General features: G+C 39.6%; 1 protein-coding gene and 1 long non-coding RNA gene across 5 annotated transcripts in view; one reads left to right on the forward strand and one right to left on the reverse strand.

The window, feature by feature from the left end:
* Positions 1–27875, forward strand: part of MED13L (mediator complex subunit 13L) — a 176037-nt gene that overhangs the window by 142419 nt on the left and 5743 nt on the right. For all 4 annotated transcript variants that reach the window (XM_085238711.1, XM_085238714.1, XM_085238713.1 and 1 more), the window contains 14 exons: positions 2898–3100; positions 5194–6140; positions 6602–6781; positions 8159–8382; positions 9242–9434; positions 11237–11681; positions 13273–13492; positions 15338–15526; positions 18069–18292; positions 18771–18913; positions 20717–20875; positions 21938–22114; positions 24114–24268; positions 27108–27269. In XM_085238711.1, coding sequence (XP_085094837.1) covers positions 2898–3100; positions 5194–6140; positions 6602–6781; positions 8159–8382; positions 9242–9434; positions 11237–11681; positions 13273–13492; positions 15338–15526; positions 18069–18292; positions 18771–18913; positions 20717–20875; positions 21938–22114; positions 24114–24268; positions 27108–27269 — 3621 coding nt within the window. The remainder of the gene's footprint in view (positions 1–2897; positions 3101–5193; positions 6141–6601; positions 6782–8158; positions 8383–9241; positions 9435–11236; positions 11682–13272; positions 13493–15337; positions 15527–18068; positions 18293–18770; positions 18914–20716; positions 20876–21937; positions 22115–24113; positions 24269–27107; positions 27270–27875) is intronic.
* LOC146543204 (uncharacterized) overlaps positions 27142–27875 on the reverse strand; it is a 79131-nt gene continuing 78397 nt past the window's right edge. Inside the window, exon 4 of the long non-coding RNA XR_014887066.1 lies at positions 27142–27288. This is a non-coding gene — a long non-coding RNA (uncharacterized LOC146543204). The remainder of the gene's footprint in view (positions 27289–27875) is intronic.

The following is a 27875-nucleotide window of genomic DNA, read 5'->3' on the forward strand; positions in this document are numbered from 1 at the left end:
ATGTTTTCATAATCTCACCTTCATATGTTCAGATTTTTATAAAGAAGTCACCTGTAGTGTGCCTTGCAGGCTACTTTAACAAGTGGGAAATAGAGCCATATAAAGTTTGTATCGGTCTTTAGTTGGAAAAAAGCCCAAAAACTTCTCTAGTAAAAGAGCTTGTAATTGTTTCTCTGATTTTAACTATAGGCACTTTTCTTCTCATGTAATAGGTGTAATTTTATGTTTGTAATGCTTTTGGGTGCTCTCAGGAAGCAAACAGTATTGTATGTGAAATGAGCCCTATGCCTAACAGAAAGAGTGAACTTATTTGAAAAACATGGTACTTGTGACTACGTAGCTTTTAAATGGTTTGTTTCTTCAGATAATTTTTCTGTATCTTTTATGTATAGCCACTCCTTGCTGCCAGTCTCTGGGGATGCAGCTAGGATAAAATCATGCATGTAGAAAGGCTGCCTTTTTCTCTCTGAAATGTTGCCTTTTTTGGTTAGGGTTGAAAATCACTGAGAAAGCCCAGGGGTTGAACTTGCTCTGTTTCTTCTTCAGCTGATGTTACTTCACAAGTTTTAAGGCCAGATGGGACCATTCTTATCTGACTTTCTGTATAACACAGGTCAGGTAATGTCACATAGTTACTCCTCTATTGAGTCCTATAGTATATCTGAGTAAAGAAGTATTTTTAAATGGGGACTCTGCTGTGGGGTACTAGTACTCACCTCCCCTGCTTTACATATCCAGATGTATCCATTTTTCCATAGCATCACATGAAAAGACTTAACATAAGCACCTGGTCTACATTGATTTGTATTTCATTGTTCCATCCTTAGCGCAGGTCAACAGGTAGGTTAAAATCATTCTGCCTGATTGTGTGCATTCTGCATTTCTTAACTTCTTTGGCCAATTTTTTATCAGAAGTTATCTGTATCATATTTCCATGCATATAGGCTGAGAGTTTTTTAATTTAGAAGTGCGTTTTTCCTTGTTCTGCAGCAGTGCAAGCTTGTTTGTTCACAGCTATTCAGTAGGGAGATACACACAAGAACTGTCTTCCTGGTATTCCCTAACTTCTGATTTTATAACCTGATTCCTCTCCTTCAGGCCCAGCCTGTCCCATATCTCCTTCTGTTTCTGCAGCCATTTCTTTCCTCAGCAGCAGCTCCCCCTGCGTGCTGGCAGTAGCTGAGGACTTGCTTTAGTTATTGGCAGTGCTGAGTGAGGTGCACATGCACAGAGCTTCTAGTTGAATGGACTAGAAGTGGCTATAACTAAGTGAGAATACTGAAACGTAATTGCCTAAGTCTCTATGATTTAGTCAGCTGTGAATGATTAATTTTTCTTGCATAGCACCTCTGGTATAACTTAGGCAGGCTGAAAGTAAAGCACAGGTGAACCACAGGGTGACTTTCTGCATTCAGGTATGTCCTTGTTTGGAAGTAAGATTGCTGTATTATGTCTCTGCATAGAAACAAATTGTGACCAGTCAGAAGTGTGAGAAAGTGAGTTGTAGTGTCCCCCTCGTGAAGACAGCCAGCTACCTGGAAAGTCTGCTTTGTTATTGCAAGACCTCTTCTTCCTTCTGTCCTGACTTGATAACTTGAAGGCATGATGAGAAAAAGCTTGTTCCTAAAGGCTTTACTGTTGTCCACTATCTTTGTACAGTTTGGGTGTCTACAGATTTGTATACAATTATAGAAGTTTAAAGTTAATAGCAGGGTTTGTAACAGACCTTGCTTTGTTTTATTCTGTTTTCCAAATAAACTACTTTCTAAAACTAGAATAATTTGTCCCTGGAAATAAAATCTGTATTGTGATTTGGTCAGCTGAAAGCTTTTGAGTGGGAACAGATTTTAGGGTGTCATTGTTGTTGGAAGTGCTTCAGTCTCCCTCACAACAGTTTTAGGAGTATTGAACTATACATTTTATTTCTGCCTGATAACATCTCCAACAAGCACAGTTTACTCTGCTTTTAAGTGTGTCACACCTCCTCATATACACCAGTGGGGGAAACAAGCACCTAAACCCATTGCTGATCATTTTGAGAACATGTAAGTAGATTTCTTCTGCTGACTATTCAGCAGCTGGAGATAGTAATCCACACATTGCTCATCTCAACGCTGTACAAGGTGTAAGGGAAAAATGGAAATATCTAATGAGATGTTAAATGCTGGAATTCTGAGAGACTGCTGTTACTTTAATAATTATTTTTACTTTGCAGTAGTGCGTCCAAAGGACTAGTTCTTTTCTTCTGAAGGAAACATGGCATAGCTTTAGAAATTGGCTCAAGTCGTTGTCATCATTGTCTGCAAACAAGCATAACAGTCACTGGAAGTCCAGTTTAACTGAACTTCATTTATATTCATATTTAATATAATGTTTAGTTGATTATTTCTGACCAATACTGGAAGTGGTGCTAGTGTGAAGAGTGCACTGTTGCTGGTTGGATTATATTAATTCCCAATGTGGGGGTTGTTCCAAAAGGCTGATTTGAAGGCAAATAAATTTTCTTCACAATATGACTCAGCCTCTCCATTGTGAGTGTGGAAGTCTTGAAAAGATCAGCTTCTTAAGTGCATAAAGTAGATGCCTTAAGTTAGATAACGTGAATATTTCAGTGCACCATTTGCTTTTCAAATGTATCTCGTCCTTAGTGAGTGTAGTCTACCTGGCGTTAGTTAAAGCCGTACAGTATCATAGTGTACCAAGGAGCCTCAGCTGAGTTTCCTTGAAGGGATCAGCTCTTGAATGTTTCGTAGAATGAATAAACATACTTAATGATGGGGAAAAATACGATTACAGAGGGTTCAAACAGTACAGCAAGTTTTAAGGAAAAATAGTTGTGTAAATGTGAAGTTCAACCTTACCATGGTGTTGTAAACAATGTCACTTGGATGTTACAGGATTTTTCGTATGTGCACAAAGTTCCATCATTTCAACCTTTTGTGGGCTCCTCTGTATTTGCTCCACTGAAGATACTGCCAAGTCAGTGCCTCTTACCTCTGAAGATACCAGATGCCTGCGTTTTCAGGCCTTCTTGGGCTGTTCCTCCTAAAATTGAACAACTTCCTTTGCCACCAGCCACTTTCATTAGAGATGGCTACAAGTAAGTACTACGTTGTTGGGAATTACTGAGTTTGTCATCCCCACATTTCAAATAGCTTACTATTTAAATCTCTTGAGTATATTAATGAGTATTTAGCTAAGCACCAGCACCATAAAATAGCCTGCAATTGTGTTTTAAACCTTTCAAACCTGTCATTCTATCAAATCAAAAAATGGTGATTGTGTGAACATTTGAATTAAGAACATTTTCTGGAAATTGTTAGGACAGTATTTGTTCACTGCACTCTTATAAATGAACAAGAATTAACTGCAATTTCTGGTAAATACTGTAATTCAGGAAAATACTGTAATGCAATGTAAAGTTAGGAAATAAAATGATCAGATGCAGTTTATCTTCCTCTTTCTAAATGCCAAAAGACAAGATACCGCATCTCTTTCCAGAGTGCTGTGACCTGTAAGCAGTCACTGTTATTTAACATAAAAGCTTCTGTTCCTTACTCAGTTCTCAGAAATTAGAAATGTTTGTGGAAGAAATTCTTTGCTGGAGATCTTCAAAGCTATCAAGAATTTCCACCGTTAAGTTTATAAAATCTTCTAAAAGGCATGGTGTGGTACAAAGGTCTCCTTGCTTGCACTGCGCTGCTTTCTAGAGGAAGTAGCCTGTGTCTTTAAATCAGTCTATAAATCCTTTAAGTCAGTTCTTTTCCAGCTCCAAAGGATCCTTCAGTGTTCTCAAAAGAATTGCAAAAAAGAAATTGTAAAGTCTTGGTAGTGCCTGGGGAGCAATCTCATTCTCAGGGTTTTTTCGTAATAGCGGCTGATTCACCAGCCTGAGCTGGTTATTAATTTCAGGTATTTGTTGAGGGAAAAAACCTTTCGTTTTCAATATAATCCAATTAGAGTGAAAATTTTTACTGCAGGCTTCCAACAGAGTGGTGATTGCCAATCAAGGTTTCTAGGTCATCTTTTTTTGTTAGTCTGAGGCATTCAGTACACTTCAGATTCAGGGCTCCTTCAAACCTTTGTTCATTTTTTTTCCTCTTGCTTGGAGTTGGACATGCACCTGTTCAAGGTAATAAAATGATCTAAGAAATCTGGTCTTTACTGTTTTCCTTTTCAAGTTGCTAATGACATGAGAACATTACAGTGGTACTTCTTTTAAATAACTCATAAAATACCACTGAAAACAGACGTGAAAAGAAGATCTGTTTTCATTCTTCTATCCAGAGACATACTGCATCCTTAGAATTTTTCCTTGCCCTAATATGTAATGAAGACATTACAAGAAAAATGAACAAATTATTAGGAACTTGGAAAGAGTTAAGCAAAGATTTTTGTTCTGATTGGCTCTGTGTTACCTGCTAGTTGATATAAAGAGTCACTGCAGAGAGAAAGTGGATGTCAGGGCAATATACAAACTGTGCTCTTGTCGCTTAAGTTTGGCAGCAAATGACAAGAGTAATAAATATCATTGATGACAAGAGGTAACCCAAAAACATGATTCTTAGCTTTACTGGATTGAAGGTTTGTAATGGGATGTGTCATTTTGTGCTGTAGACTGTAGTTTGGAATGGGCATTTGCATTTATAGTACCTGAAATGCTATTATCAGTTACGTACCCCCACTGGGCAATACCTTATATAAATGCCACATGCTGCATTACTTCTGCAAACTATTTCAAAAATAAGGCAACATTTCCATGACTCTGAAATACTTCCTTAATTTCCACTGATGTACATCTTTTTACATATAATTGTGCTTAAAACAATAACAAAACATAGTATTTTTTCTCTTTTTCCCTAGAAGAGTAAACAAATATCCTGAAAACTTAATAATTTATCTACAGCATTTGAGTTTTATCCCATGAGAATAATCTTTAACAGGGTTAAGTACCTGATGTGATCCCCTTTTATCATACTGATAAGAAACAGGCGAGGATTACAGTTTTAGCTGAAAGAGACATAAGAATAAAAGGTTATGAGCACAATGTCTGACGGTGTTCCTTTACTGCAGTTACAGTGAACCCTTTGGGTTTTCATCGACTTTCTGTATGTAAAAATAAGTTTTGATGAAATCAGTCTTCACAACCAACCAGATTGTTGCGTGTGACTGTTTTTCTTGTATTCCTTGTAGCAATGTGCCTAGTGTTGGGAGTTTGGCTGACCAAGACTATCTTCAGATGAACACTCCTCAGATGAACACACCAGTGACGCTGAATAGCACTGCTCCGGCCAGCAACAGTGGAGCAGGAGTTCTGCCATCACCAGCAACTCCCCGCTTCTCTGTCCCTACCCCGCGCACCCCCAGGACCCCAAGGACTCCCAGAGGTGGGGGGACTGCGAGCGGTCAAGGATCTGTAAAATATGACAGCACAGATCAAGGTTCGCCTGCTTCTACCCCTTCTACAACACGGCCGCTTAATTCTGTGGAACCAGCCACTGTTCAGCCCATCCCAGAAGCCCACAGCCTCTACGTGACGTTGATTCTTTCAGACTCTGTGCTGAACATCTTCAAAGATCGTAACTTCGATAGTTGTTGTATATGCGCCTGTAACATGAATATTAAAGGTGCGGATGTCGGATTGTACATCCCAGATTCATCTAATGAGGATCAGTACCGTTGCACCTGTGGCTTTAGTGCTATTATGAACCGTAAACTAGGTTACAACTCTGGGCTCTTCATTGAGGATGAGTTGGATATTTTTGGCAAGACCTCGGACATTGGCCAAGCCGCAGAGAGACGACTGATGATATGTCAGAGTAATTTGATCTCTCAGATGGGAGAGGGAGCCAGAAGGACCCAGGAACCTCCCATGAGCCTCCTTCTCCTCCTCCAGAATCAGCACACGCAGCCTTTCACATCTCTGAGCTGCTTGGATTACATGTCCTCCAATAATCGTCAGACGCTCCCATGTATGAACTGGAGTTATGACAGACTGCAGGCAGACAGCAACGATTCCTGGATAGAATGCTTCAATGCCCTTGAGCAAGGCAGGCAGTACGTTGATAACCCCACTGGAGGGAAAGTGGATGAAGCCCTAGTAAGAAGTGCCACTGTGCATTCTTGGCCTCACAGCAATGGTATGGATCCAGACAGATTTCTTTGAAATGTAGAAGTGTGTTTGACAATAGTGATTTAACTTTATGTGGGAAATGAACTGGGGAAACATTCTAGAATCAAAGTAGGTTTTTGGAAGCTTTACAAATGACTTAGAAAACCATAGCAGTCCAGTTGTCCTTAGCATTTAGGCATAGTGATCTAAATCTCAGAACTTGCATCGTTCACAAAGCTGAAGTGGAGACAGGCAGTGTTGACTAACATGAAAGGTATGTGAAAAGGACTATTAGGACAGCTTTATTTCCGTAATGGCTTCATAAAGCACCAAATTAAATTCCATTAAGCTAATTAGAGTTATTCAGCTTTTATGGGTACTGTGAAGAGCAGTACAAAGGAACAATAAATGAAAAAAATGCTGTCACCTCAAAAAAAAAATCTTTCTGTTCCTTGCTGGAAATGATGGGCGCTCCGTTGTCTTTTGCAGTGTTGGACATCAGCATGCTCTCCTCCCAGGATGTGGTGCGTATGCTGCTGTCACTGCAGCCCTTTCTCCAGGATGCCATCCAGAAGAAGCGAACAGGAAGGACCTGGGAGAACATCCAGCACGTGCAGGGACCACTCACATGGCAGCAGTTCCATAAGATGGCGGGACGAGGAACCTATGGTATGAATACTGTGTGATATGCTTAACAGTTAAAATGGAAGTATAGTTTTCTAGCAATGTGTGTACACTTTGTTCTGGAAAAAACATTGTGACCAGCAGGCTCTGGTTAGATTTTAATGGTCTTAAGTGACATCTGCAGTAGATTGCTTGAATACTGCAGTGGAGGTTTTGTCCTTCAAGACAATAAACATTTACACTGTGCAGAGCTGCTGGGTGAGAATCAAGCTGAGTCTATATTTTGGCTTGCACTGTATATACATAACACAAAGAGAGGAAGCTGTTAAAATTGTACCAGATAATAAAGGCAGAGGAGGTTCCTGAGCCAACGCTCAAATCCTCCAGATACTAAAAATGCATAGTGTCTCCATAGAGGTATGCTCCTTCTAAGGTTTCCTATTTACTAAGATATGGCAGTTGAAGTACTTCCAAGTTGCAATTCATACTTCTCAAAAATACGCATTACAAAACAGGTTTTGTATGTACATGTTTGGATAATAATGACCGACCTTTAGATGGGCATTTCCTCCTTGCAGCTTATTTCAGTTTTAACTGACACAGTCTTGCTTAGGTGGTTTTTTTCCTCTGTTCTGTTGTGTCTCATGTTCCCTCTGCTAATGTGTGATGTATTGTTGCTTCCCTTTGAGGCTAGGACAATTCTGTGTAACTGCAGTTCCTGTCTAAAGCTGCTTTGCTTTATGAAGAGTATTTCTAATCTAATCTTTTATCCAGCATTTGTAAATTTAAGAGTTAGTTAGGATCTACCAACTATTATCAGAGTTCAAAACTAGAATTGCTATATAGTAAGTAGCAGAGTATTTGATACAGATTCAGCAATCTTTATTGAATGTTGACTTTTTAATAAAGTTGGTTTATACTCTGCAGAAACTATCAGCTTATTTTTGTTTGGATTTTTTCAATAGTACCTTTTCTAATGAGCAGTGACTGGAGGATAGTATGCTGAACTCGATGATAGACCTCTGAGCTGTCAGCAGGGTGCCTCAGTATGGAGAGGAACAGAAGGCAATTTTTTGAATTAGGATAACTTTGCTTACTAATATATGCCCTTGGAATAATTTTTGGCTAACCGTTTTATTTGGTAATTCTGCACCTCCAGCTGGAGACTGCTCCATAAAATCAGATTTTATTGTACTCATGTTACTGCTTTTGGTTGAATAGGCACTGGTGAAGTGTGGTTATGACAAAGTGAAAAACTCTTCTAAGTCAGCAATATTAAGACTCAGGAGGGGCAGTACGTGTAGAGTATGGTGTAAAATGTACCAAGGGATTAGTGATTTCCAGTATTTCGTCAGAGAACCCACTGCAGTTAAACCAGTTATTTTAACATCATCTTCTTTTTCTCTTTTTTTTGTTCCTAAGGCTCCGAGGAATCTCCTGAGCCTCTTCCAATCCCAACTTTACTGGTGGGATATGACAAGGACTTCCTGACAATCTCTCCATTCTCCTTGCCATTCTGGGAGAGGCTGTTGCTAGACCCATACGGGGGCCATCGGGATGTCGCCTATATTGTGGTGTGTCCAGAAAATGAGGCCTTGCTCGATGGAGCCAAAACTTTCTTCAGGGACTTGAGTGCTGTATACGAGGTTGGAGAGAAAAACTTTGCTGAGTTGTTTCTTATTTATGCATCATTTCTGCTTTGCTGAATGTTCCCTGCGAAACATCCGCAGTTGTTAAACAATTGTTTGTATACAGATTTATTTTCTTTGAGGACTTTCTGCACTTTCAGAGTCAAGAATGCCTAATTGAGTTATACTGTTAGGATTTTAATTCCATTATGAAAAGGAAATGTAATCCTGTAATACAGCCATGTGCAGTGGTGGTTGGTGTGTCAATAGTATCAACTGAGTATTTTTGGTAGCTTGTCTGGATAAGCTAAATCTGCTTAAGACATTCCTCAAACATCATTGAGATGAACAAACTATAAAAAGCTAAAACCACTGCTTCATACAGGGTGCTGGAATATCAATGCAGCAGGAACTCCCTACAATCAGCAGTAGCTCATTATAATCAGCAGAAGAATATTTTGTATGTAATGTATTAATCTCCTGTGCTTTGCTGGCCTCTGTACCAGTGCAGTGAATGGGATGGGGAGCATGGCTTGGGAACATACCTTATTTGATTGAAATTTTCAGAGGGTGCAGTACCAGTATTGATACCGTTGCAACCTCACACTGAGACTCAATCAAATCTACAGGGTAAGGGGTGGATGAAAGCAGCTGTTTGCTTTTTCTTTGTTTAATCATGGTCACTGCATACTATTGAATGACAAGATTGCTTTGTAACCTTCAGTTCAACCCTTTGTTGAATTATCTTTGGGTTTTATGTTTAATAGGACGTCACCATAAGTGAGCTGGTCATACAGAGCTTAAGCTACAAACCACCCTGCACAACTCCTTCGGGTGCTCAGCATCTACTGACAAGTATTTCTTCTTTCCTCACCAGATGTGTAGGCTTGGCCAGCACAAACCGATCTGCAAAGTGTTACGCGATGGGATCATGCGGGTGGGAAAGACTGTGGCACAAAAGCTGACGGATGAGCTGGTGAGCGAATGGTTTAACCAGCCCTGGGGCACTGAGGAGTGCGACAATCATTCCAGGCTCAAACTTTACGCTCAAGTTTGCCGGCATCACCTAGGTAAGTGTGCCAGGGTGCTAGCAAGGCTCTTTTGGTTGGCTGAAGGTATTCTAGAGGGTACTTGCAGCTGTTGGAAGCAAGGGAGGTTCTCTTGAGATATGGATTGAGACCTGCTTAGAAATAGCATATGATCGTGTTATATCTTTCCTTAATTGCTTCTTGGTTAAGTTTGCCTATTCAGAAAGTTTGCTCTTATTTATCTGTCCCGTGGTCATGTTAAAGATTCAAAAGCAAATTATTACTTTTTCTAAGAAGTCAGTTTGGTGTAAGACATTGTGTGTCAAAGATGTTCCATACCTGGCTGAATTGATCTCAGTTATATGCTATATATCTGATATATCTATGTATCTGGAATATATCACTGTAGAGGGATATGCATGGTGTCTTCAAACATAAGATTTATTTAAATTAAAGACGAGATCACTAAAACTGCAAAAGAAGAATGAGTTAAGGCAGGTGGAAAAAAAAAGAGCCTACAGCATCCTTTATAAGTGAGATACTTTGAACAGCTTTGTGAGAAGGCATTGTCTCCTCTGGACCACATGTAGGCTTATTTCCTTCCTGAAACGTACTGGTACATTCTAAAAGACTAAAAAAGAGGTGTTTTATGGCTACCTGTTCTGGTTGTGCTTTTATAACATAATATCAAACGTGCTTTTGGGTGACAGATTGTGGAATGAAGTAGAAAGAATGTAGAAGTTTGCTGGGTTATCAGAAAACAGGTCCTGGCTGAGCAGTCCCTGGCTTCATCTAACATCTGTGTTGCTCCCAGTTTTTGTCTTCTTCCATTCCAGAAGGCAGTGTAACACGTATGGTATACTTGACTGAGAAATAAGATCTTAGCCTGAGACAGGGACCCAGTCCAAGGTGTTGCTGGCAATAGTTCTGCTGAGACAGTGCTGGGTAGAAGATAGGCAGTGATCATAGTGCACCAGGCACATACATCTAAACTTGAGCTGAAATGCTCAAACCACCTTTTGTTTTAAAAAGCTGGAATTGTGAATGGTTTCTTGAACAGCTCTTACTCCCTTCGTTCTGGGAAAGGACTGACTGTGCTTAAGTCTGCTTACTGAGAGCACTGGTGACCTGGTGTTGGAAAAAGGAAGTTTGTGAAAGCATACGGAGATGAGAATTATCTGCTCAGTTCCACAGACTGCTGATTGCCTCATCCCATCCTTTGAGGAAAGTTTGGCAGAGCATGATAGGGCTTGTTTATCTCAAATAATCAAGTTTCTATATCCATTCTGCTTTTAGTTTTAATTTACCACAAAGCTGAGAGGGAGAAGTTACTCCTTAACATAAGAACTCGAGGCTTACATGTAGACACATACAGGATGTGCACAGCGTTTTGAAGTGATCACTGTGACATCTTTTTCTGATGCTCAAGAGCAGAAATCACTACATTAAAATTTGATGTTATTGTTGCTCAAGTATTGTAGCTTTTAGATCTTCAGTCTGATGAAAATAACCTGTAATAGATGGCAGAGCCAAACACCAAGTAAGGGTGTTATCCTAACGTAGTCAAACCGGAGGTAATAACATGTCAGTACCAACTTTGATCCACAAAGCTTTGCAAAGTCAGTCCTGCCTCTGCAGACATCTGATTCACATCAGTTGAACTGAAACTCTGAAGAATGGACTCCAAGCTAAATATTTATAATGGAGATTATATTCACTTAGCTTTTGTACATTCTTAGAATACTCTAAAGACATAGAAGAAGTTGTATGAGTTTATGGTTAATCCAGCTCACTTTTATCTAAGACTGTCACTAATCTCCTTTCCTTTTTATATGCCATTTCAGCACCTTACTTAGCCACTCTGCAGCTTGACAGCAGCCTGTTGCTACCACCGAAGTACCAAACCCCAGCGCCTGCAAGCCAGACGCAGACAATACCTGGGAGCACTGGACCTGTACCCTCAAACTCAACGTGTCTTTCCACTTCTGGGGCACCACCGACAGGCAGTTCTTTTAACTCCACACCCAACAGTGGGACCACTAGTCTTCCTGCAGGAAGTAGTTCGTCCTCTGGATCCTCTGTGCCACAGCTGTCAGCATCTTCTGCAACACCCGGCGTTAACCAGATGAGCGCTACCCCCACCCCAGGGTTCAGTGGGAACATTGGTTCAGGGCAAAACACCAGCACTGGGGGAAGTGCAGCAGATCGCTCACAAGGAAGCACGGGTCCTGGAGGAGACACGGAAGCAGGTCAAAGCTTATCACAGCAGCAACAAGAAGGACAGGAAGGGTAAGTGCTCAAATTACTCAAAATACAAATAAAACCAATGTTTTCCTGCTTTTATACATCTCATAATCTTTATCTAAGTCCTTGAAAGAGCCTTGGATGCGTGCAGTACTGCTGTCCAGATGTAAATGAAACAGGGCTCTTTTTTATTCATTTCTAGTCATAGCACCATAGTATCTTTAGGGTTGGAAGGGACTTCCAGTCCAACTCCCCTGAAGTGAACAGGAACACCTACAGATCAATCTGGTGCTCAGAGCCCTGTCCAGCCTGACCTTGGGTGTCTGCAGGAACGGGGCATCCACCGCCTCCCTGTGCCAGCGCCTCACCACCCTCACTGTAAAGGGCTTTTTCCTTGTACCCAACCTAATCTACCCTTGTTACTGATGAGAGAAGTCGGAAAAAATAAACTTCCTTTTTTTGATATAAGAAATGAAGCTTGAGTCAGCTACGTGAAAATGGCTCCTGTGGTTCTGTTTGAGATGCCCTAGGGTACCCCACCTGGACTGTGTTTGTACTTCAAGAGAAACACAAGGTGCCTTAAGTTCTGTGCTGTTTCTGCTAGCTCCATCTCTCTACTGTCTGGTATTGCAGGATATCTCATGTGGCACCTAACACCTCTTAGATGGGCAACTCTATCGTGCCTATAATATTAACAGAAACAAAACAAGATCCGTAGTGTTGTTTTTTTTCCCTAAATATCTTGTATTGCAAGTGCTTTATGTGCAGATACATTGCGAAACCCATCTGAAAGAAGGGTTGTATTCCTGTTACTTGAAAATGAGGACCTTATTATAGTCATCCATCAAACATAAAAATCAGGAAAAATGTTTTTTAACGTCTTATGTGACTTCCTGAGTGAACATGTTTTTCATTACGCAAGTAATAATGCATATTACTAATAGTTATGATGAATGTTGTGGAGTTCCTGTATCTTAAGTGAAAAGCCCACATCCTGTACTAGTTTGGGTTATTCTTAAGACATCTGTTCACTGGATCTATGCAAAATACCTCTATCAATTGCAGTGGGGTTTCTGACAGAATGAGTCTGAGCTGCTTTTATCAGTTACAGATGTTGAGCCTCCCCGTCATGGTTGAGGCATGGAGGAATATTTTACAAAGTTAAAAACGTTCAGTTGCTCCCTCCATTGCCAAGGGAACCTTTTCTGTAACTAATTAGAGGACTTCAGTCTCCATGAATATTTCTTTGGTGCTCAGTTCTCAATTCCTTCTCTCACAAAAGAAAACCCCAAACCAGCACCAAAACCGAGGCAAGCACAAACGTAAGATAACTCACTTATCTGACTTAATACTTAGCTTTTCCATATTCCTCAGACCTAACCTATACTAATTGCATTAAATGATTTTGTATTAGAATTCATGGTGTCTTTAATGTATCATTTCCAAAGAGTGCTTTGAATGAAGTGTCTGTGAGTAAAAGCCATCCTTCCTCAATCACTGTTGTTGTTTTTAGTTTTGTTTCTGAACACAAGAATCACTTACTATTCCCCTGCTTCCACCTCACAAGCTTTTACTCCAAAAACCATACTTAACAACTCTAATATACCTTTGAATGTAACAACACACATATCTCTAGTGTTACAGAGAGAGAGAGAATAGGGATTCCCACTGAACCGGAGTCTGCAGACAGCAATGCCTATCCTCCAGCAGTTGTCATCTACATGGTGGATCCTTTTACCTACACCGCCGATGAGGAATCGGCCTCAACCAACTTTTGGCTATTGAGTTTGATGAGATGCTACACAGAAATGCTGGATAACTTGCCTGAGAATATGAGGAATTCTTTCATTCTCCAGGTAATTCTACCTCATTCTGCATCTTCGTATGTGGGAGTCATTCTACCACAGCATATTTTTATTTTTGTTGTACTGAAGGAGACAAAATGCAAGATAATGTATAAAATCTCAGAACTAGTTACAAATTACATAGTTAGAAGCACAAAGCTTGTACTTGTTTTGATGATGAGATAATTTAAAGCAGCCACTGTATCCCTGCAACAAATGTGTTGCGTGGCTCCAGCAATCACATGCAGTAGATGCTTTCTGAAGAGGGATGTCTGTTATTTAACTTGCAACTTGAGTAGCCATTGCCAAGGGAAAAAAGTCCATCTTCTCCTCTAATTTCTTTGCATGTTAAATTGTTTGCTTCTTATATTCACTCTGAATTATATTGTTTAATCCAAAAGAGGTATGTGCAACCAGATATTTAATGCATAATTTAACTGTAGTATTGTTATTATCTGCTTCTTAAAAATAATTTACCATGTAACTTGGCGTATAATAATAATTACTTACTATGGAATTACTCAAGAATTGAATTTGTGTAGTCAGAAACAGAGCTTGGCCTATTGCCCAGACTGGCTACATTTTGCCATGCCTCTTTTTTCACGGCTAGAAGTTCAGCCTAAATAACTGCAGAGGAGAATGGGAAGCTAGAAATTATGAGCTGTGCATGCGTGTTGCTGCACATGCAAGAAGCAGCATGTGAAGAGTTTTTGAATGCCTTTTTCACTTATGCTCAACTTGCCTTAAAAATATTTCATTTTAATGAAAGGATGAATCAGGAGCATCTCAAATTGGGCATAATATTGGGCAGATATTTGTCATTTTTGACTGTTTTGGTTGGGATGAGGGGAAACTGTCACCAAAACACTTTGTGTGTGGGGATGAACTGAAAATCAGTCACAATTGCAAGTTGTGGCAGTCTTTTGGCAATTTAATTGATACAGAGATGAAGATGCTAAAAATACTGATAGCTATTGACACTGCAATAACCGAAAAAAACAAGAATATGTAACCTGCATCTGAAGTTGTATCATAGTCTGTGTAGGACAACTGATGAATTGCAGACTCCTGATACGTGCTGTTCATTGCCTGGGCACTTACTGTTTGTTTCCCAAAATATGTGGCATTTTACAAATCTGAAGTCAAAACAGTAGGCAATTTTTACTAGGGGATGTATTCACCAGCCCAATATTCTCACAGCTGTACATGGCATGTACTTAGATCGCTCCAAAAGTAATGCCTCTTACTTATTTCTATGGAAACTACAGAAGATACAAAGAGCACAGTAATGCTATTTGATTCAGCACATTCTCAGCTGCAAAACACTCATTTTCAACACAGCCACTGCCATTAGCTTTGCATTTTCACCAGCAATGAACAAGAGCTGCATGCTGTTTCAAAATTTCTTTCAAAATGTACCAAAACAAATTATGTATACATATGTATTATAATTCACAGTGTTGGAAAACCCAGCTACTAAAAGGTTCTCAAACCACAGAAAACCTTGTAATTTAAGTTCTGCTCTCTACGGTAGTAACAATACTGTAGTGCTGTTCCACGTATGAACAGCAAACAAATCTTGGTTCTTAGCTAAAATTTCACAACCTTAAAATATATCACTGTAATGGAAACAGCACCTCTGCATGGCAGAACACAGCCAGTGACTGGTGCCATCATTCCTCCAAAAAGGTGGCAGCCCTGGTGAGAAACAACTGGCACAATAATGAAAATAAATGATCATGGATATAAAGTATCATGGACTGATGGATGTGTTAGTCTGGGTGAGGTTGGTATTAATGAACAGCTCTTTGAAGACGTTTAATCATGTTTTATTTATTGTTTATATGGATTACATAGATTGTGCCTTGCCAGTACATGCTGCAGACAATGAAGGACGAACAGGTTTTCTACATTCAGCACTTGAAGTCTTTGGCATTTTCAGTGTACTGCCAATGCAGGAGGCCATTGCCCACACAGATTCATATCAAGTCTCTCACAGGCTTTGGGCCAGCTGCCAGCATCGAGATGACCCTCAAAAATCCAGAGGTCAGTATTAGTGTCAAGAGAATAAAAGCTTGCTAATAAATTGTAACCACTTAACAAGAAAAAAGTATTTTTTCAAAGGGAAAAGGTAAGATAATGCTAAATAGAAATTAGTAAGAAATCCCAGACTATTTGCTTTCAAAAAATGTCAAGCTTAAGGTTTTGAATTAAAGAGGTTGAAGTGTAACTTTGAGTAAAGAAAGAGAAAATATATGTTCTTTGGGATTCTGAGATATTTTGTAATTTTTGTCTGTATTAGACCTACAAGAAAGTATTTATATCTATCATTTGTATATGTATGCATATATATGAAATAATTTGCTGTGCATTATTATGTATATTGTACTAATTCTCTAATGTAATGGAGAAATCCCCCTACTTCAGTGGGCTTATCTTTCATCTGCTTTTTTTAACTGTAAATATTCAAGCCCTGTTTGTGGGATATCAGGGATTTCAAAAGGATAATAACCCATCCTACTTTCTGTGAATATTTCTCATTCTTCGAAAGATAACAATAACTGATTCATCTAATTTAATGAGCCAGCACAACACTTAAGCACTTACCTTGGGGTCAAGATGTGCTTCTTAGAGTTTAAAAACCTAGTTTCAAAATAATCATAAAACCAAAATATGAGTATGTTTCATTACTGATATGAAGCCAGAAGCAGTCAGTGGAGATGTCTGAAAGCAGCAGCACCCCAGGCGTATCCTCTTTGCACTCTGACCTCATTCTGCCATCGAAAGGATGCCTGTTCCACAGGATGAATTTTGCAGCAAATTGCAGTGGTCAGACATCAGTGTGTAAGGGAAAGGGCAATAAACTTGCAAGAGCCCTGAAAGTGTCTCCCTCCCTTTAATGAATGCTCCTGTGCTGTTGCCAAGGTACACTTCTACAAAATGACATAAGCAGAAATGATACCCCACAATGTGTCCAGGAAAACTGCGTAAACTTTATTTTTATGAGCTGACTACCTGGCACTTTGCATTTTGTATTTCATATTTAAATTTCTGAAGGTCTCTTCAGAAAAAAAGCCAGAGGAATAGGACGGTAAATGTTTTCGTGAGCAGCTGCTTGCATTTAGCATCATTATGAGATGTCTCCTCTCTCCATTTTCCATGCGTTTGCTCTCCATCTGCACTCCAAACTGCCAAACTTTGCCTGAAAATTTAGGAAAATGCCCTGGCTATTTCTAAATTGTTAATTATGTCTTGTCAGGCCCATGGTGTTGTAAAGCAAAGTGGTGTTGTAAAGCAAAGACAGGTTCAGGGCCCAGCATCTGGAAAGCAACTGTGCAGAAGATGACCTGGGGCCCCATTTATTTAAGCTGAACGTAAGCCAGCAATGTGCCCTTACAGCAAAGCAAGCCAGCAGCACCCCGTGCTGCATTAGCAAGGGTGCTGGCAGCTGAGTCAGGGAGGTGGTTATTCCCTCTCCTCAGTACTGCTGGGACCACACCTGTAGTACTGGGTCTGAAGCCAATCCAGCAAAGGGCCACAGAGATGATGAAAGGACTGGAGCATCTGACATCTGAGGAGAGGCTGAGGGGGCTGAAGTGGCAGCACAAACTGAAATACAGGAAATTCAGTTCAAATAAAAACCCTAACCCTAAAATGCTCAGTCCTTGCAGTGGTGATCCAACACTGGAACAGGTTGCTCAGGCAATTTGCCTGGCCAGAGCCCTGGGTAACCTTATCTAATTGTCCCTGCTTTGAGCAGGAGGTCCCTTTTAGTCTAAGCCTTCTATGATTAGATGAAAAAAAGGAAGATTTAATGATTTACTGCTATCAGGCTCAGTAGGAGAACTGTATGTGGTATTATTTACAATACTAATTTGCTTCCTCTTATCATTAAACATTATGAAATGGCCTTGATTTCTTACAGACTCCTACAGGTTAGTTTTCTGAGGGGCTGCTGGTGGCTTATTTCTTAAAGATAAGCAGTGTAATGCATACAGAGGATCTGATTAATTAGCAGGCCAATGTTCAGCTGTATCAAAGACCAAAGTATTTCTGAAAGGAAACTGAGATAAAAGAGACTTAGTGAATTTCAGACATCATGCCTAACGTTCATGTATGATATACCTAATGCCCAGATAGAAAGAAATAGTTTGAGCTCTGCCTTTACTGTTTTTAACTCCATAATACCTCACATCAAATTGCATCCGTAGTTCTGCAGTTAGTATGTGAATGGACAAAAGTGAGAAGATGCCATCAATTTTAGCAAATAATATGTAGAAGTACAGGTTTCAGGTCCTCCTTGCCTTGGAGATTGATAGCAGCTTGTGCAAAGGCTGCTTCATTCCATAGTTTCCCTATGTATAAAAAGAAATCCTTAGATAAGCAAGTTTTGAATTACATCAGTCTTAACTAGCAGGAATGATTTGTCTACATCGCCCCTTTTTCCAGAATCTCTTTTGACTACGAATGTCATCAACCTATCCATTGTTTCAAACTCATATTTCTGTACTTGCTGCCAATCTGTGTTGTATGCTTCTTGCACAAAATAGTTATTTATCTGCTGATTGTGATGATGACTTTATTGCAGAGGCCCAGCCCAATCCAGCTATACTCACCTCCTTTCATACTGGCACCCATCAAGGACAAACAGACAGAGCTGGGAGAAACATTTGGAGAGGCCAGTCAGAAATACAACGTGCTTTTTGTTGGCTATTGTTTGTCTCATGATCAGCGCTGGCTTCTGGCATCCTGCACAGATCTTCATGGTGAATTGCTGGAAACCTGCATAGTTAATATTGATTTACCAAACAGGTAGAAACCTTGATTTTTTTTGCATTAAATCTAGTTCTGTAGTTATCAAACCTCACCATCATCCCTCACTGCGTTTCTTTCTTGCACATCCCATTCTAGTGGTATTTCCTGTTGTGATCATGGTAATGTTAGCAGTGATCACGTTTAAATTGACATTTTATAGTATAAACGTACAGACCAGAGAGAGAGAAGTTGTTGCTGTATTACACCTGTTTCACAAATGCTACCTTCAAATCTTACCTTCAAGAACAATTTGTACGTTGCTCAGCATATTGACACCTCTCACTGCCATTGCAATACCAGTACTGGAAGCAGACAGATTTTCTGCTTCATATGAGGAAGGTAAGGTAGGCACTCTACAGAGCTGCAAGAACTCCTACAGATGTTAAGCAGTGACATAACTGTGTACAGTAGAAATCTGAATGTTATCTTTGATTCTCTGTAACTCATATTGTTTTTTTTCTCTGTTATTCTACAGGTCAAGGAGGAGCAAGTTGTCTGCACGTAAAATCGGTCTGCAGAAGCTGTGGGAATGGTGTATTGGTATTGTACAGATGACATCACTGCCTTGGAGAGTTGTCATAGGACGGCTCGGCCGCCTCGGCCATGGGGAGCTAAAAGGTCTGTGATGCCAGCACTCTCACTGCCAGTGGTCTTGGTTGTTTTGCAAAGCAGGGTGATTTACAGAGTTGATCACCAACCTTTAAAGCTGGGAAATTTAGATTGATAATCCAATCCTGGCACTGGATTTTTGTAGTGCTTTTTATAAGCATTTGCTGCAATCTCTCCATGTTTATACACTGGGCCTGATGCTACTCTCACACATCTTGTAGATGTTGTGTAGATCAACATAGAATCATAGAATAGAATCATAGAATCACAAGGTTGGAAACGACCTGCAAGATCATCTAGTCCAACCGTCCTTCCATCACCATTGCTATTACAAGCACTAAACCAGATCTCACAGCTCCTCATCCAGGTGCCTCTTGAACACTGCCAGGGACAGACACTCCACCGCCTCCCTGGGCAGCCATTCCAGTGCCTGACCGCTCTCTGAAAGAAAAAGTTCTTCCTTATGTCTAACCTCAATCTCTGGTACAACTCGCAGCCATTTCCTCGGGTCCTGCTTGTTGCCTGGGAGAAGAGGCCAAACCCCTCATTACAACCTCCCTCCCTTCAGGAAGTTGTAGAGTGCTAACTAACATTTGCAGAGGATATTTCCAAGTGGAAGCCAGCAGTGGGTTTGGTCTTGTTAGGAAAAGATTTCACAGAATCATAGAATTGCTTAGGTTGGAAAAGACCTTAAAGATCATCGATCCAACCACAGCCTAGCAATAGTTGCCCTGTCACAGAAACAGGATTCAGTTGTGATTCTTCACCTTCAAACAGAAATACTTGCAAATGAGGTTAATGAATAAAAAACAATCTTTTTTTTTGTGGTATACAAAACTAAGTGATGATGGGCATTAACAGGGCTCCCTGCAGTCTGCAAAGAGTTCCCAAGATTTAGCATTCCTAACAGCTCAGATGGAACAGAAACCTCTGGAGTGCTTTAGGTTCAGCTCCCTTAATGCAGCAAGGGAAGGAAGTGCCTTGCTTCATGTCAGCAGTGATTCCTCTCACTAATCAGCTCTTGGCTGATTGGCCAAAAAATGCGATTCTGAGAAGGTGCTCTGCATCTTCACTCATCTCCTTAGTTCAAACATTAAGAGAAACGAGGCAGGCAAACACGGACACTTATGAGTGAATATCCTTTTATCGTAATAAATGAACGTGATGTGAATTCCTCTCCTTAGCTTATTGTAAGGGATTCTGTATTTCATAAGACGAGAAAAAAGTAGAAAAACAGTGCACAGTAAATAACAATTCAGTCTAAAAGCACAGAGAGTTACTCCAGGGGCAAGAAGCACCAATTCAATGCCTTCTCCCATCCAGTATGTGTAGGGAAGAAGGGATGTTGCCTTCCCTGTTAAGGGAATTTGTTGTCCCTCATATACATGGGAGGTAAGTGGGCTGAAAGTAGGTCACAAACTCAGTGTTCAGTGAGCAACTCTCTTCCTCTTGTTTTCTGAAAGTCAGTTCAGTGACTAAATGTAGTTTCTTAAAGATATATCCATAGTATTGAAAGATTTCTAACAAAGCTTTCACTTTGTTTTGTTTAGCATATTTTATTCATTACAAGGCTTAACAAAATTCCTTTTGTGTTGAGTGTGTGAATTCATACCTAGTTGCTTACATTTCAGGTGTTATGATTATGCAGCATGCCAGATGAGAACAGATGTTCTTTTTCAAAAAAGAATGAATGCAGCTCCTAAAAAGATTTCCGTGTAGATAAAAACGCTGAAAAAAAGAAACATTATGCAAGCAAGTTCTGGATTTTTAGAAATCAGTTGATCAGTTCTGTCTAAATTTGCTTCATTTCAGACTGGAGTATCCTCCTTGGGGAATGTTCCCTGCAGACAATCAGCAAACAGCTGAAGGAGGTGTGCCGCATGTGTGGCATCTCATCAGCAGACTCTCCTTCTATCCTCAGTGCCTGCTTAGTTGCCATGGAGCCACAGGGGTCATTTGTCGTCATGCCAGGTGAATTTTATCCAGCTGTTTTAACTTCTTTCATCTTACTTAGCACATAAGAAGCATGTCAATTCGGGGAGACTTTTGAGCCCAACAAGACTTGCATGGCTGAATGTGGTAGAACATCAGCTGAGCCAGCAGAATTCCCAAAATATCAGGAAGGGTTACGTTGTCTGGTGCCTTAACTCCTAGGAGAAGAGATTACTTTGTGCCACTGGTAATCTGATGACCTTTTCCTTGGGGAGGTTATGTTTCCAAATCACTCAGTTCTCATTAGCTGAAATGTAGTGTTGTAGAAACCATTTTGCAAGGAGGAATGCAGACACTGTTACAGTCTATCATATGAAAGAGTTGGAAGCTAGGGAAGTAGGAGTAAGAATAAACCTGCTTGACATTTCTTACACTTAAGAATGTTTTTAGATAGTTCTTCTGTAGGCATCTATCTATAGGCTTCGGTTGAAAGGCTTTGAAGTTTGAGGCCCTTCCGTGCTGCATTTTTTCCCTTTTACTTATTTTTTGTACTCCTTAAGCACCTACTTTTTGTATATATTTTGAGATATCCTTACAAACTACTCTGGTTTTTAGTTTATGTAGAAAAGTTTACTATGTGGAACAGAAAGCTTGAAAAGCTTAAATGAGCTTGAAAAATACCAAGTTGAATAACTTTCAAAACAGAGGTTTTGTAACGTGAGAAAGTAGATTGCAAGTTGTGTCTCTTTCAATGCCAACCAAAGTGGGGTGTCTTGCATAATTTGGAGTTCTATAGATGTGCCTGTCCAAAATAAATTTGCCTTGCTCATTTAACAAGCTAGTCTTTGATTAAGGGGCAGCAAAATTGAAAGGAAAGGTGGGGTAGTGTATGGGAATTCACATAGCTAAATGTTATCTATATGACTTGTGATCTTAATTTCAGGCTTTTCTGGTAATTTATTCTTTTTAAGATAAGAACCTTTAAACATTTTTATTAGCATGCAAATCAAGATTCGATTCTTAGAAATTTAATTGGACATTAAGAGCATATTTTGAAGATGATGCAAATTAATACCTCTGCCATTGCTTGTTTTCTGGAAGATGCTGTCACTATGGGATCAGTGTTTGGACGAAGTACTGCACTGAACCTGCAGTCATCTCAGCTGAATACCCCTCAGGATGCCTCCTGTACACACATCCTGGTTTTCCCAACCTCTGCTACTATCCAGGTAGCACCAGCAAATTACCCCAATGAGGATGGGTTCAGCCCAACTAATGGTAAGTCAGCATGTGTCTGGTGTCCTCTTCAGAACACAAGCAGAGCTGTTCCCATGAGCAGTAAGATCTGAATGGACCCCATACCACTCTAATTTAGTGTAAAGAGCACAAACAATGCCTACTTGATAAAGAACAGTATACTGTGTTTTTATGAGTTGTGTGTTCAGAGAATCCTACTGGTTTATTCCAAAAGCAGTATTGGCCAATCAATACACAAAATGGCACACACTACAAAATGCTTTTTCTTGTCATTGTGATTAACTTGTGACTCAGTCAGGCCAAGTTGATCTACAGCAGTTGTTTGCTTCATGGTCTATAGTGTGGAAAGCTCGTGAGGAGAGAAGGTGTTTTAGAATTTTTATCTTCCTGTAAAAGTATGCAAAATAGACCAACCAAACTGTGAGATCTCTATTATTAGCAGTGTGGATTTTTAAGCATACTTATCTGTATCTCCAAGACTCATTAATTAATACTTCATAATAAGTATTTTCCTAACTGTTTTGCCATAGGTTTTTAAAAATGATTGTAAAATAATTTAAACTTACTAGTCATTTAGAATAAAGACGTTTCACTGAGGCAAGTTACAGTAGAGAGGGGTAGAAAGGCACACTATTTTTAATGAAAGAATCTGCTTTGATCTCTTCCTCCTGGAATTTCAGTGGGCCTCAAAGAAGGGAAGTTACCCCTCTTAATACTTAAGCAGCTGTCCTTTCAAAGCCCCAGAATCCTGACTGAATGCTGTGCTGAGGAATATTTAACCTGCATTAACCTGCCCTTTAGTGCTTCAGATGCTAATTAGAATCAGGTACAAGAACTGGCGTTTTCCAAAATGGTGTTAAATTTAATTTTCTTAACTCTGTTCTATTTAATGATTAAACTGCTTCCTATGCTATTAGGCGTCTCATTTCTGTTTTGGAGGCTAAGCAGAGCATGACATTAGTTCTGTTTTGTTCAGTGAGGTTGTAGGACAGAAGTTAATAAACTGAGTTAATTCATTGCTTTTGAAATCCAGTCTTTCTCTTCAGAAGATGAAGAAAAACAACCACCTGCCTGTTGCAGCACTAGGGCTTCAGGTTGAAATAAATTAATTCAAGACACACATTCCTTTCCATTTTCATGTCAAGCAAATTCTTTTTCAAGAGAAATTATTTATTGTATGGCACTTCTTAAATTATGTAGAAATGTACTACTCGTATTTAAGGTCCCTGCATTTTACTATAAATCTGGATGCAATTCTAATTCAGACAGCTCCCAGTGTCCCTTCCTGTCCCCCCAAAAGGTACTTCAGATGTCATTATTACTGTTTAAACATCTTTGCTGAAAAAATCTGGATGAGGAAAAAAACATTTAAACTATACTGTGATGTTTGTAGTTTTCTGCTCTGTGTTCCCCACGTCATGTAAATTACCCATATTATCATAACTTGTGTTCCAAATGACTGAGCAATGGAATGTACTTCTCACAGAATGCAAACACATTTTCTGTGTATCTTTACTGCCTTCCCACAAATTAACATAAGGCAAATTAAAATAGCAAGCTATGATGATAAAACCGCATTTAATTTCTGAGATGAAAGCAAAATGTTAAAAGCTGAATTGTAGGAAATTTGAAATGATCATGAAAGTACATTGCATGTGAACGTGGAGCAGGATGGATTTCTGTGAGCAACTGCAGAGGTGTCATTTTGTCTGTTACAAAGCTCAGTTTGGATTTTTGTTAGATTGGCATAATTTTTTTCACTTTGTTCACTCTCTGACTGTCGGTAAAATACGTGATTTTAATAGATGTCAGCCAGCTTCTGCTTCCAAGCCTTTGTGGTTGCAATCAGAGGTACGAGGAAGGATTCAACAGTAAAATAGTAAAATGTTTATCACTGCTTTCATCTGTCTCAAGAGTCTATTAAAAAAAAAAAAAAAGAATGACCATAAATTACAACAGTATTGTGATAGAAATGGACACAGCAGATTGAAATTGATTTTTTTCTTTCTTTCCTTTCCAGATGATATGTTTGACCTCCCGTTCCCAGATGACATGGACAATGACATCAGAATTTTAATAACAGGGAACCTTCACTCTTCACCAAATTCTTCCCCAGTTCCTTCCCCTGGATCCCCATCTGGCATTGGAGTGGGATCTCACTACCAACACAGTAGGGTAAGGCTGGGGCACTTCTAGCTACTTAAAATAAAACAGAAAGATACAAACCCTCCAACAAAATCTATTTTTCCACTGTCAATTTTCAAGCATTGTTTGGTCAAAATTAATGAAATTAATTAAGCTGAAATTAACGATGAAATTGGAGAGACTGGCTAAACACTACTGTAAAAGATGGCTCTGCCAAGACCATTTACATCTCCAACTTTAAAGTTAACTGTTACATACAGGATAACTGAGAGAAAGAGAGGAGGCTTTGCTTTCTTGTGGCAAAGCTGTATTTAATCCCTTTGTATGAAATTAATTTCTATTCATCCATTTTTCTCTGGAGAATGGGATATCCCTGCCACAAAGTGACAAGTCTATGGCATGGAGACGACACGCCAGCTCTGATGGCATGAATTTCTCGGGGAGGGAGAAGGGAGATAATTGTCCTGTTAATAAAACACTATCAGTTTAAACTTCACAGGTGCTGCATGTTTATGCAAATGTTGTTTTCTTAGTAAAAATTAGCCCAGAGCACATCGTGTTTGTAAGTTACTTTTGTTTGAAGTGGCTTTTATAAAGCTGGTTCCAACATCAATGATTACTTAAAATGCAAATTGTTTTTGGTAAATCAAGGTACTTTTTGAATCAGCCTTAGTTTGATGGAACTCTTTCTCATGCCATTTAGCTGTGTAAGAGACTTAGTTCTTCTTCAGTTTTCCATTAAAAAATATGGAGAAATTTAAGGTGCTTCATAATTTCCTGCAGAGGAGTTTTACTCTAGAAGCAGAGCATTCACAGCAGCATGTTGCTTCTGTTATAAGTAACACAATATTTTAATAAAGAAATAGGCTTTTCTGGAAAAAATGGATAAACTTCATGCATTTAGAAGTTCTCTTTTAGTGATCTGCAGTAATTTAAGCAACTGGATCTGTATCTGTGACTGTCACTGGTGGCTCAAAACAGTCTCATCAAGATAAATCATACATCTGGTATGGAAGGAATTACAAAAAGGTGTACATGCAGCTAACATATTTGACAGTGAATGATGATGTTCCTAATGATGCTTTCTGTTTAAAAAAAAAAAAAAGTCATTTTTCTAAATTTAAATATCCTAAGAATTCTCACTCCATGAAGATGACTGATTTTCAAGATTACAGAATGTCAGTTTCACTGCCTGGAAGGTGAAAGTCCTCCCTGTGTTTTCCTTGTAATCCCTGCCAAAGTGCTTCAGTGGTCAGCTTAATAGAGGATTGTGAGTGAAAGATCACTTTTGCATCAGCCACAAAAATGCCAGTACTGTATTTTGTGATCGCAGTATACAACCACCTTGCTTTCTGTTAATGCACCAATCCACTTTTCAAAGGCTAACTAATTTCTGTCTCTGGTTACTCCAACCTGGTATGTGAGCAAATTAAAAGTTTTGAATTCTGGTACCAAACCCTCCAACCATAAATCACAACTCAGCACTCATTGCATTATTTAGCTTGTTCAGTAATCTCTATTCTCTGCCACACAGAGAAGAATGCATTTAAAAAACTTATTCTCAGTGGAATTCCATCCAAGTGCCTTAAGAAAAGCACTGAAAGGTTAATGACCAAAGGACTTAGAAACTTGGACGAGCCATTTCTAGATGAACCCGTCAGAGTAATTGGGTTTAACCATTAACAAGTGCCTGGTAATTGACGTGTAATTTTTGGTTTTAAAAAAGCAACAGTGTGTGATCATTACCTCGTGGGGCAGAGAAGGTCGAGCCTTCGTCCGTGTAACCCATAATTGATTGCTGCACTTTAACAGTGTAAGCCCTGACTGCTCAGCAGCCAGTTTCAAGGTCTGCTGTTACGCTTTCCAACCGCCCACAGCCAGGTGAGCTGCAGCCTTCTCTGGGCTTTATGGACTGTTTAACTTCCTCTGATTACTGAGCAAGATACTACTGGTGGAGAAGGACCTGCTCGAAAGGCTAGCATGGAAGACTTTGTGATTAAGCCAGCTTCTGTTCAGTGAAATCTTCTTTACCTATTGACTTAAAAGATGTGTATGGATTAAATGGACTGCCACCTCAGTTCTTCTGAGATATGTTTCTAGCTAAAATACATAACAGGCTTTTTTTTTTTCTCCCTCTCTATGAAATAAAAAATGAAAGCAAAATAAGAAAGGTTGATTTTAGGGATGTACTTTATTGTGTAACGGCAGTCACCTTTTCTGATGCCCAAGGAGCCCCTTGTAGGTTTGGTAATGGAGTTCATGATGCGTAAGGCTTTATCTCTTTCTCTATAGAGGTAAATAGGTTCATACTCAAGTGTTCATATTCAGCAGCCTCAGGTATGGAAGTTCATCTGTCTTGGTTTTAGACTGCAGAAGTACGACCACAGATGTATATCCTGATAGGCAGCAACCCAAAGTTTGATAAAATTGGTATTAAAGCCTTTTAAAATTGCTTAGCTCCTGTCTCTGAGTAACTGTTTTGTCTCTGTGCAAGAATATGAGTAACTAATACTACAAAATATAGTGTATAAATAAATGATGCATATAGGAAAGTTGTTTTTTTTTTCCTCCAATTCGTCTCTACTTGGTAATACAAATATAAAACAGTTTCTTCTGTCCAATACCTCTGAGTTGCTCTGTAGCAGCCAGCTCCCCAGAGCTCAACACAACTTGCTGTTGGGTGATCCTGCAACACCAGTCTGGAGATCCCAAGTGCAAGGGAGAAGGGAAAGCACAAAGATTCACAAATAACTGGAGTGCAGCTCCTTAATACCAAGACAGAACCTGATGATTAGTAAGCAAGATGAAAGTTATTGGAGGGAGATGTAATGACGTGAAGCAACAAATGTGCCTTTAATTCTTATTTCAGAGCCAAGGGGAACGTCTCCTTTCCAGAGAAGCCCCTGAAGAACTGAAGCAGCAGCCTCTTGCTCTTGGATACTTCGTGTCAACTGCCAAAGCTGAGAATCTTCCACAGTGGTTCTGGTCATCCTGTCCTCAGGCACAAAACCAGTGTCCTCTCTTCCTGAAGGTCTGTCCTGCTGATCTTTCTAGGTGGAAGGGGAGGAAAAATTGTATTTAGATTCTATACGTTTCCTTTGAAAATGACAGCTTTGTTTACCTCTATTGACAGTACTGGAAATAACTAAAAAATAGATGTAAAATCACTGAAGACAGCTGGCTATTAGCGTTTACTCTCTATTACCTGAAAATTGAATAGTTTGACATCTGCTAAATACAGAATCATCAAAGCTGTATCCAGTCTTTCCCAATTTTAATTTCCTAAACTTCAGTCAGCCCAAGACAGGAGAGGCATACCTCCTATTCTGCCATGACCCAGACATAATACAGAGATTAAAAAGTTAGAGAGTAGCACTTCCTGACAGAGCATCTACTGTCTGATCTTGTTCCCCTAGGTGTAGAATTTGCATGGTGTTGTCTGTGGTGTCAGAGTGTATGTAGTATTTGCCAATCTAGAAGGTTGCTATTTCTTGCAAGAGGTACTGGTGCATTGCTTGCAGGAGCTGAACTGGTTCAACTGCTACACGTTCATTCATCCCAGTAGAGTGACATGCTGTTTCTTACTGGGATGTCAGCTAGTGAGCTTGGAAAAAAGGTGAAAAATCTGCCTTGAGTA

This window comes from Meleagris gallopavo, chromosome 17 (assembly GCF_905368555.1).
Source record: "Meleagris gallopavo chromosome 17, MGAL_WU_HG_1.1, whole genome shotgun sequence".
Taxonomy (NCBI): Eukaryota; Metazoa; Chordata; class Aves; order Galliformes; family Phasianidae; genus Meleagris; species Meleagris gallopavo.